Source organism: Gigantopelta aegis, chromosome 4 (genome assembly GCF_016097555.1).
Source record: "Gigantopelta aegis isolate Gae_Host chromosome 4, Gae_host_genome, whole genome shotgun sequence".
Taxonomy (NCBI): domain Eukaryota; kingdom Metazoa; phylum Mollusca; class Gastropoda; order Neomphalida; family Peltospiridae; genus Gigantopelta; species Gigantopelta aegis.
In genome coordinates, this window is record NC_054702.1 from 112651322 (window position 1) to 112662523 (window position 11202).

The 11202-nt window shown below is 35.3% G+C and overlaps 1 protein-coding gene across 1 annotated transcript; it reads right to left on the minus strand.

Annotated features, from left to right (window-relative positions):
• Positions 1-601: 601 nt before the first annotated feature.
• LOC121371811 (perlwapin-like) lies at positions 602-7952 on the minus strand. The gene is made up of 4 exons (XM_041497982.1): positions 7736-7952; positions 6729-6794; positions 6360-6450; positions 602-1185 (listed from the first exon to the last, which is right to left on the minus strand). Exons 1-4 carry the CDS (start codon positions 7772-7774, stop codon positions 839-841), a joined length of 543 nt encoding a protein of 180 aa, XP_041353916.1. The 5' UTR covers positions 7775-7952; the 3' UTR covers positions 602-838.
• Positions 7953-11202: the final 3250 nt, after the last annotated feature.

Consider the following 11202-nt stretch of genomic DNA (forward strand, 5'->3'; position numbering starts at 1 on the left):
TATTAACCTGCGGTAACAATAAGGAATTGAATAACCTAGGAAAATATTTAGTGTAAGCGAATACAATTAGAGATCGGTTAATGCAGGATGATAGTTAATGTAATAAATGTAACTTATATCACTTTATTTGTTCATGATTATATATAAACCACACCCACCATTGTTTTGCACGTGTGTATTTTGTATAACTATGTTGTATTATTTATGCTATGAATTCAGCTGATGAGTTGTAAAACTCAAAGCAAATAAAGAGCTACACGCCTGGTTTGACAAGACAGTATACGATACTACACACGTTGAATACCAAGTAACGATTAGGACTAGCTACATGGGGAGTTCTATTTCTCCGTATCAAGCACAAAATAACAAATCTCAATGAACATTATGTGATGGCTTGCACTCATGAATTACTGTCAAAACAGTGATATTATCAGGTGTCCTGAAAAATGAGCATATCGTACACCCTGGGGTACCCGTCAATGCTCAGCTTATAGGTGTCTAAATGATGAAAATCATGTACCAAAATGATGAAAAAGTACACACAAGGTCAAACGTAGGGCATCGTTTCAGACGTTCATTTTGTTAATCGTTAACGAATGTCTGGGTTCAACCACTTTATTCAACAATAATACAATTTGTCAATATTTAAATTAGTGGAATACTTTATTCTCAACACAAAATATACATCCTGTTGACAAATGTACATCCGTAGTTACGATCACTATATTTCGGAGAAAGACATACACACACAGAGAGAGAGAGACAGAGAGTAGAGAGACCCGCTTATTTTCTCACTGTGTTTACACCACTTTATTCACTGTAGCGTTTTTCAGTGATTTCAGAACGTGAGATCTTTGTTTGAATATATTCTTGAGGGCGGCAGGCACATTTTCCCACAAGATCCTGCATTACAACATTTCAAATCTCCTGAGCAATCCCGATCAAAGCTGCAGGGTCGTCCACATCTTCGAAACCTTGACCTTGACCCTGACCAGGGTAGGTCGAGGTTAAACGGACAGCGTCCAGGCTTCACGACTACGCTGACGTTGGTACACTGACGTGGACAGTTACCACAACACTTCTGGCCTATACCACACTCGGCGTCCGAGGAACACCGAGCAAGACATATTCCAATTCGTCCTGGCACTAGCTTAGGACATTTTCCAGGATGAGTCACTATGCGTTCTGTGGGGGAAAAACATCAAACGTCAACAATAAACCCAAAACATACACTTCCTCCTAGGAGGATCACCATTACTAATGAAAACATGTACTGGTAGAACTATAAACCATAGACTGATACTAACACAACACACTTACTGATACTAACATAACACACTGATACTAACACAACAAACTTACTGATACTAACACAACGCACTTACTGATACTAACACAACACACTTACTGATACTAACATAACACACTGATACTAACACAACAAACTTACTCATACTAACATAACACACTGATACTAACAAACTTACTGATACTAACATAACACACTGATACTAATACAACACACTTATTGATACTAACACAACACACGTACGGATATTAACACAACAAACTTACTGATACTAACACAACACACTTACTGATACTAACATAACACACTGATACTAACACAACAAATTTACTGATACTAACACAACACACTTACTGATACTAACACAACATACTTACTGATACTAACACAACACACTGATACAAACACAACAGACTTACTGATACTAACACAACACACTTACTGATACTAACACAACACACTTACAGATACTAACACAACACACTTACTGATACTAACAACACACTTACTGACATTAACACAACACACTTACAGGTACTAACACAACACACTGATACTAACAAACTAACCTACTGATACTAACATAACACACTGATACTAACACAACACACTTATTAATACTAACACAACACACGTACGGATACTAACACAACAAACTTACTGATACTAACAACACACTTACTGATACTAACATAACACTCTGACACTAACACAACACACTTACTGATACTAACACAACACACGTACGGATACTAACATAACACACGTACGGATACTAACACAACACACTTACTGATACTAACACAACACACGTACGGATACTAACACAACACACTTACTGATACTAACATAACACACTGATACTAACACAACACATTTACAGATACTAACACAACACACAAATACTAACACAACACACTTACTGATACTAACACAACACACTTACTGATACTAACACAACACACTTACTGATACTAACATAACACATTGATACTAATACAACACACTGATACTAACACAACACACTTTCTGATACTAACATAACATACTGATACTAACAAAACAAACTTACTGATACTAACACAACACACTTACTGATACTAACATAACACACTGATACTAACACAACAAACTTACTGATACTAACATAACACACTGATATTAACAAACTTACTGATACTAACATAACACACTGATACTAACACAACACACTTATTGATACTAACACAACACACGTACGGATACTAACACAACAAACTTACTGATACTAACACCACACACTTACTGATACTAACATAACACACTGATACTAACACAACACACTTATTGATACTAACACAACACACGTACGGATATTAACACAACAAACTTACTGATACTAACACAACACATTTAGTGATACTAACATAACACATTTAGTGATACTAACATAACACACTGATACTAACACAACTCACTTACTGATACTAACACAACACACGTACGGATACTAACATAACACACGTACGGATACTAACACAACACACTTACTGATACTAACACAACACACGTACGGATACTAACATAACACACTGATACTAACACAACACATTTACAGATACTAACACAACACACAAATACTAACACAACATACTTACTGATACTAACACAACACACTTACTGATACTAACACAACAAACTTACTGATACTAACATAACACACTGATACTAATACAACACACTGATACTAACACAACACACTTTCTGATACTAACATAACATACTGATACTAACACAACAAACTTACTGATACTAACACAACACACTTACTGATACTAACATAACACACTGATACTAACACAACAAACTTACTGATACTAACATAACACACTGATATTAACAAACTTACTGATATTAACATAACACACTGATACTAACACAACACACTTATTGATACTAACACAACACACGTAAGATACTAACACAACAAACTTACTGATACTAACACAACACACTCACTGATACTAACATAACACTGATACTAACACAACACACTGATACTAACACAACACACGTACGGATATACTGATACTAACACAACACATTTAGTGATACTAACATAACACATTTAGTGATACTAACATAACACACTGATACTAACACAACTCACTTACTGATACTAACACAACACATGCACGGATACTAACTGATACTAACACAACACACTTACTGATACTAACACAACACACGTACGGATACTAACACAACACATTTACTGATACTAACATAACACACTGATACTAACACAACAAACTTACTGATACTAACACAACACACTTACTGATACTAACACAACATACTTACTGATACTAACACAACACACTGATACAAACACAACAGACTTACTGATACACACACAACACACTTACTGATACTAACACAACACACTTACCGGTACTAACACAACACACTTACAGATACTAACAACACACTTACTGACATTAACACAACACACTTACAGGTACTAACACAACACACTTACAGGTACTAACACAACACACTTACTGATACTAACACAACATACTTACGGATACTAACACAACACACTGATACAAACACAACAGACTTACTGATACAAACACAACACACGTACGGATACTAACACAACAAACTTACTGATACTAACACCACACACTTACTGATACTAACATAACACACTGATACTAACACAACACACTTATTGATACTAACACAAAACACGTACGGATATTAACACAACAAACTTACTGATACTAACACAACACATTTAGTGATACTAACATAACACATTTAGTGATACTAACATAACACACTGATACTAACACAACTCACTTACTGATACTAACACAACACATGCACGGATACTAACATAACACACGTACGGATACTAACACAACACACTTACTGATACTAACACAACACACGTACGGATACTAACACAACACATTTACTGATACTAACATAACACACTGATACTAACACAACAAACTTACTGATACTAACACAACACACTTACTGATACTAACACAACATACTTACTGATACTAACACAACACACTGATACAAACACAACAGACTTACTGATACAAACACAACACACTTACTGATACTAACACAACACACTTACCGGTACTAACACAACACACTTACTGATACTAACAACACACTTACTGACATTAACACAACACACTTACAGGTACTAACACAACACACTTACAGGTACTAACACAACACACTTACTGATACTAACACAACATACTTACGGATACTAACACAACACACTGATACAAACACAACAGACTTACTGATACAAACACAACAGACTTACTGATACTAACACAACACACTTACTGATACTAACACAACACACTTACCGGTACTAACACAACAAACTTACTGATACTAACATAACACACTGATATTAACACAACACACTTATTGATACTAACACAACACACGTACGGATACTAACACAACACACTTACTGATACTAACATAACACACTGATACTAACACAACACATTTACAGATACTAACACAACACACTGATACTAACACAACACACTTACTGATACTAACACAACACACTTACTGATACTAACACAACACACTTACTGATACTAACATAACACACTGATACTAACACAACACACTTACTGATACTAACACAACACACGTACGGATATTAACACAACACACGTACGGATACTAACACAACTCACTTACTGATACTAACACAGTACACGTACGGATACTAACACAACACACTTACTGATACTAACATAACACACTTACTGATACTAACATAACACACTGATACTAATACAACACACTGATACTAACACAACACACTTTCTGATACTAACATAACACACTGATACTAACACAACAAACTTACTGATACTAACACAACACACTTACTGATACTAACATAACACACTGATACTAACACAACAAACTTACTGATACTAACACAACAAACTTACTGATAGTAACACCACACACTTACTGATACTAACATAACACACTGATACTAACACAACACACTTACTGATACTAACACAACACACGTACGGATACTAACACAACACACGTACGGATACTAACACAACACACTTACTGATACTAACACAACACACGTACGGATACTAACACAACACACTTACTGATACTAACATAACACACTGATACTAACAAACTTACTGATACTAACATAACACACTGATACTAACAAACTTACTGATACTAACATAACAAACTGATACTAACACAACACACTTATTGATACTAACACAACACGCGTACGGATACTAACGCAACAAACTTACTTATACTAACACAACACACGTACGGATACTAACACAACAAACTTACTGATACTAACACAGCACACTGATACTAACACAACAAACTTACTGATACTAACATAACACACTGATACTAACATAACACACTTATTGATACTAACACAAGACACGTACGGATACTAACACAAGAAACGTACTGATACTAACACAACACATTTACTGATGTTAACGCAACAAACTTATTGATACTAACACAACAACAAACTTACTGATACTAACACAACAAACTTACTGATGTTAACGCAACAAACTTACTGATACTAACACAACAATAAACTTACTGATACTAACACAACACACTTACTGATGTTAACGCAACACACTTACTGATACTAATACAACAACAAACTTACTGATACTAACAAAACAAACTTACTGATACTAACACAACAGCAACTTACTGATACTAACACAACAAACTTACTGATGTTAACGGAACAAACTTACTGATACTAACACAACAACAAACTTACTGATACTAACACAACAACAAACTTACTGATACTAACACAACACACTTACTGATGTTAACGCAACAAACTTACTGATACTAACACAACAACAAACTTACTATACTAACACAACACACTTAATGATGTTAACGCAACAAACTTACTGATACTAATACAACAACAAACTTACTGATACTAAGAAAACAAACTTACTGATGCAGGTGGGAAGGCCGGACGGACACGGCGCTCTGAAACACTGGATCGGCGTTACTTTACACACGTAGCCTTTTGGACATTTGTGTTTCTGAAAGTCCACAAACAAAATGGGTTTCTTAAAAGTCATAAAAAACCATGAAATTTAATTTATAACGTAATTGACCATCTGTTTTGTTTTGTCGTGTCTACGGAATCTAGGACTCGCTCCCATGAGACTAGTTCAAGACGAGTAATGTTTAGCTCACCGTAACATGTCAATTTATGAAAAGTACTTTAAGGTCACAATCGAAATCGTACATGTTTCTTTAATATCATATTTTATAAACGTACCGTCAATAAAACAAATATTATCGTTTATGAACTTACCCAGCATAGATATCCTTGTGGGGCAAGCTTCGACTGTACGGCTGACAGTACCACTGTGCAGATAGCCTGAAACAAACAGACGGGGTGTTAAAATATTGTCTTCTTGGAGAGTTTAGGGGGGACAGAAGGGTGAAGTTGGAACAGAATACCTTATGGTCTACGAAATATAATATGGAAGTTGACTGAGACGTAACAATTAGTGTACGTTACATTATAAACATTCAGAGGAATTAACAGCTTACAAAAGAAAGAAATAACAAAAAACCCCAACCCCTCCCCCAAACAAAACAACAACAAACCAAAAAAACCCAAAACCCCCCAAACCATAAACCCCAAACAAATAACAAACAAATAGTTGTACAAAACAAAACAGCAAACAAATATAATAGAACTGACATTTAAAGTACCCGCATTTGTAATATATAAGACACGTGAAATCTATATTACTCAAGAAACGAAGTAATAAGAGTACATCTGGCTTCAGCGATTGTCATTGAGGCTGGTAGGTGCTGGGTTCGCATCTCGGTACCGGCTCCTATTCAGTGTGAGTTTTAAATAATCAGTAGTTAGGTATAAGACCACGGCATAACTTATCTATCACTAATCACTAACAATTAACCATTAACCCATTTGCCCAGGACAGTATGCTTGACCCTCAATTGGATATAGACACAAAAATCAAGTTAAAAGTGTTAAGTGTCTCAAGTGCCTAGGGCAGCGTCTATGACCCCAAAGTGGCTATAAATATAGAATATCAGGTTACTAAGTTTTGATATCGTGGTTATTTGGCGAAGTGAAACGGTTTAACAGGCGAGATTCAGCGCCGGTATACATATAACATTAAGTGCCTGATTAAACAGATTTCACTAAAGCTACTGTCACCGAACAGTGCCGGTTTACACAGAAATCCATCTTACGCAGATGCAGGTTTAGACAGCGTCCACTGTATATTGACCCAGCTAAACAAATGATGATATTTTTCACAACATAGACAAGTAGAAACTTACGAGAACGACGACGTATTTGGTGACTGAGACCCCCATCATCACAGACTGACGCAGTTCGATGTGGTGGTCACATTTATACTCGACCAAGCCGGATACAGAGCCTGTTGATTTGTTTTGGTCTTTGGCATATAAATCTGTTGCCACTTGTAATTAAACCCTCAGGTGAATAGGTGAAAACAAATCGTTTCCTTGTACCTGTCCAGTGATGAGAAACAACACCTTGGCAGGCAGCCCGATTCCGGATCTAAACTGAAACGTTAACACGAAAACATCATTGCATTAAACAGCTGGTTTTCATTGTTATGAATAAATTATCTCTTGTTTTTTCATTTTTTTCATTTGAATATTTTTTATTTTCATTTTTGGTCACATTTTCACACAGTATATATATATATATATATATATATATTTTTTTATACATACATACACAGATCAAAATTAATATACTATGAAATAAGACAACAAATCTCTTGCCAACACGTCACTGAACCTCACTCAGTACTAAACACTCAAATTTTTTTTATACATAAGATACTGTCAGTGGTGGATGACCTAGAGATATTTATTCAAACAACTTATGGTATACACTCCATCTTTTAATAAATTCATTATATTTGATTTTATTGGAATACATTTTTTTTTCTAATATATAATAAGAATGTATATGAATTTTTAATATTTTAATATCTAGTGATTTCTTCAGAAAATTTGAACTATATATAAATTGCTTTGTCAAAAGAGCAATAATGTCAATTATGATATTGTTCTTTGAGTGGCCAAGAAGAAAACTGGTACGAGAGAAGATAACTATAATGTCTGCCGATTCTTTTATCCATTGCTCGACTTGTTTAATTAAATTTTGGACGTGTACACAATCAAAAAATAAATGCGTATACGTTTCAATAGACGCATTACAGAGGCTACAATTTGGGCTGCTTATCACTTTAATATTATAGAGAAACTTGTTTGTAGGGAGAATTCTTTGGATTATTCTATATTAGAACCATCTTAATTTGGTATCCTTAGATATACTGAACACATTGCTGTTGATACTTTTCCACCAATTGTATTCTTGTTCAAAATTTAATTCTCTTTCCCATTTAGATATATTTTTTGGTGGAGAAAAAGACGACTTTATATAGGTGTTATATATATGTTTTGCCCCTGTTTGTTTTGTATTATGGTATTTATATACTTTGGCCAAAATAGAAAGTCAGCTGAAAGTGGTTTGGTGGATAAAAATGGCCATGTATGTAATATTGCAGCCTTTAGCCCTTCAAATGTAGTAAATGGTGGATGAAAGCCATAAAATTCACAAAATCCATCATATTTAAATAAGTTGCCATCTGGGTCATACATATCATGTACGTTTGTTATACCTATTATATTCCAATTCTGGTAATGAACAGTTTTGTTACCAATTTTAATTAGGGAGTTGAACCACAGTGGTTCAGAACTTACATCATTTTCGTTAAGTTCCACTTTCTTTTTGAATAATGCTAGTATATTGAATACCTGTTTCCAGAACATATTTGAAATTTGTTTCCCACACAGTTTATGGTAATCATCTCCTATATTAGTAAATAAAATATTTTTGTTTGGGAGGTAACATCTAAGGATATGATACCATAATGAATCATGTCCATTTATTGCTCTTCTAATCCATGCTAATTTTAAGGAATTCATAAAATATTCTAAGTTTAAATTATCTCTTGTTTGTCCGGGTTTTTTTTTTTTAAATTGTGGGTGGGATTGTGGCGGGGGTAGGGGGACGGATATACATGTCATTTGTGAATTCGCACATAGCATGAATTCCACCGTAACGATAGTTTGACACCCAAAAGCCCATGTATTTTTGTATTTGTTTAAATGTGTCATCCATGTCTCGATCGGCATGCAATTCATGATAGTCGTAATTCTGGTTCTCCGCGTTTATCTCATATTTTATATAAATATATATTAAAAAAACCCAAACACTACCACACCCCACCCATCTCACTCCATTCCTCCCCAAAAAACAAAACAAACCACACACTTTTGTTATTATTATTATTATTATTGTTGTTATTAATATTATTATTGTTGTTGTTGTTGTTGTTATTATGATATTATTCTAAGCTCAACAAATTGAGCAAGCACCTAAATCTGGAATCCTTTTACAATTATGCTAAATCTACTTCTTTGTATATCATCTCAACTTATTTTTGTGCTTATATCCAATTAAGGTTCAAGCACGCTGTCATGAGCACACACCTCAGCTATCTGGGATGTCTGTCGAGAACAGTGTGTTAGTTGTTAATTGTTAGTGGTTAGTGAGAAAGAAGAGGGTTTAGTGGCCTTACACCTACCCATTGAGTCGTTAAAACTCGCTCTGGGTTGGAGCCGGTACCGGGCTGTGAACCCTGTACCTACCAGCCTTATATCCGATGGCTTAATGACGACGCCACTGAGGCCGGTTTTGTGTTTTATTTTAATATATAGACTGTTTATAATTGGACTGACTATAATAGCATGTTTTATTTTCATGTTAGATGTTTTTAATATGTTTTAATGTAATATTTGTATATTTTATATGTCGATTCTTTATAGTCTCTCGTAACTCCATATGGAGTGGTTCAGTGCTATTATATATATTATTGTTTTAATGATGTATGTTTTTTAAAACTGAGGTGAGACTTTAATAAACAAGTTGTTTGTCTGTCTGCTTATTGAGTCGTTAAAACTCGCTCTGGGTTGGAGCCGGTACCGGGCTGTGAACCCTGTACCTACCAGCCTTATATCCGATGGCTTAACGACGACGCCACTGAGGCCGGTTTTCTTTGTATAACAAATCATAGTCACTCGCCGATTTGTAGAAAATGCACGAAACAACAGCCAGCTTAACTATTTTATAGTGGAGAAAAATACATTTTTGAGGGTGACGTATAACGAGTGCAGCCAAATGCTGTGGACACTAAGAACATTAATGTTGATAGTCTATTGTAAATTATTAAATAATACATATAAAGCCCGAGATTGCAGCTTTAAGATGCAATCAGTTAAAGCGCCACCCTCAAAGTTGCATAATAACTCAGGTATTCATATTTCCTGTGACATGTAAATATTATACCTTGAATTACATGCCCCCCACTCTCCTCTACCCCCCCGCCAAAAACCCAACCCCCCCCCCCCCACAAAACCCCCCACCAAACAACAACAATAAAAATACAAAATACAAAAACAGGATTTTATATAGTGAGTCCCCCACATTGTGGGGTGGGGGCAACTACATTGTTTATGAATCATGTTATGTGGCGACAGGGAAATATATAACGTAGTGGAGAAAAAAAGAGGTGTCATTGGGGGTGGTGTTGGAGTAGGGGTGGGGGTGGCATTGACCCCATAGCCCACTTCTAGCACCTAATAATGATGACTGACAGGCATAGGCGTAGGCGTATGTGTACGGGCTCCTATTTTTGTAGAGTTGG

Coding starts and splice junctions, on each gene's coding strand:
- LOC121371811 (XM_041497982.1), bottom strand. CDS start 7,774: ATGATGGGGGTCTCAGTCACCAAATACGTCGTCGTTCTC. Junction 6,451..6,728: donor CACAAGGATATCTATGCTGG/GTAAGTTCATAA, acceptor GTGGACTTTCAG/AAACACAAATGTCCAAAAGG. Junction 1,186..6,359: donor CGGCCTTCCCACCTGCATCA/GTAAGTTTGTTT, acceptor TTTCCCCCACAG/AACGCATAGTGACTCATCCT.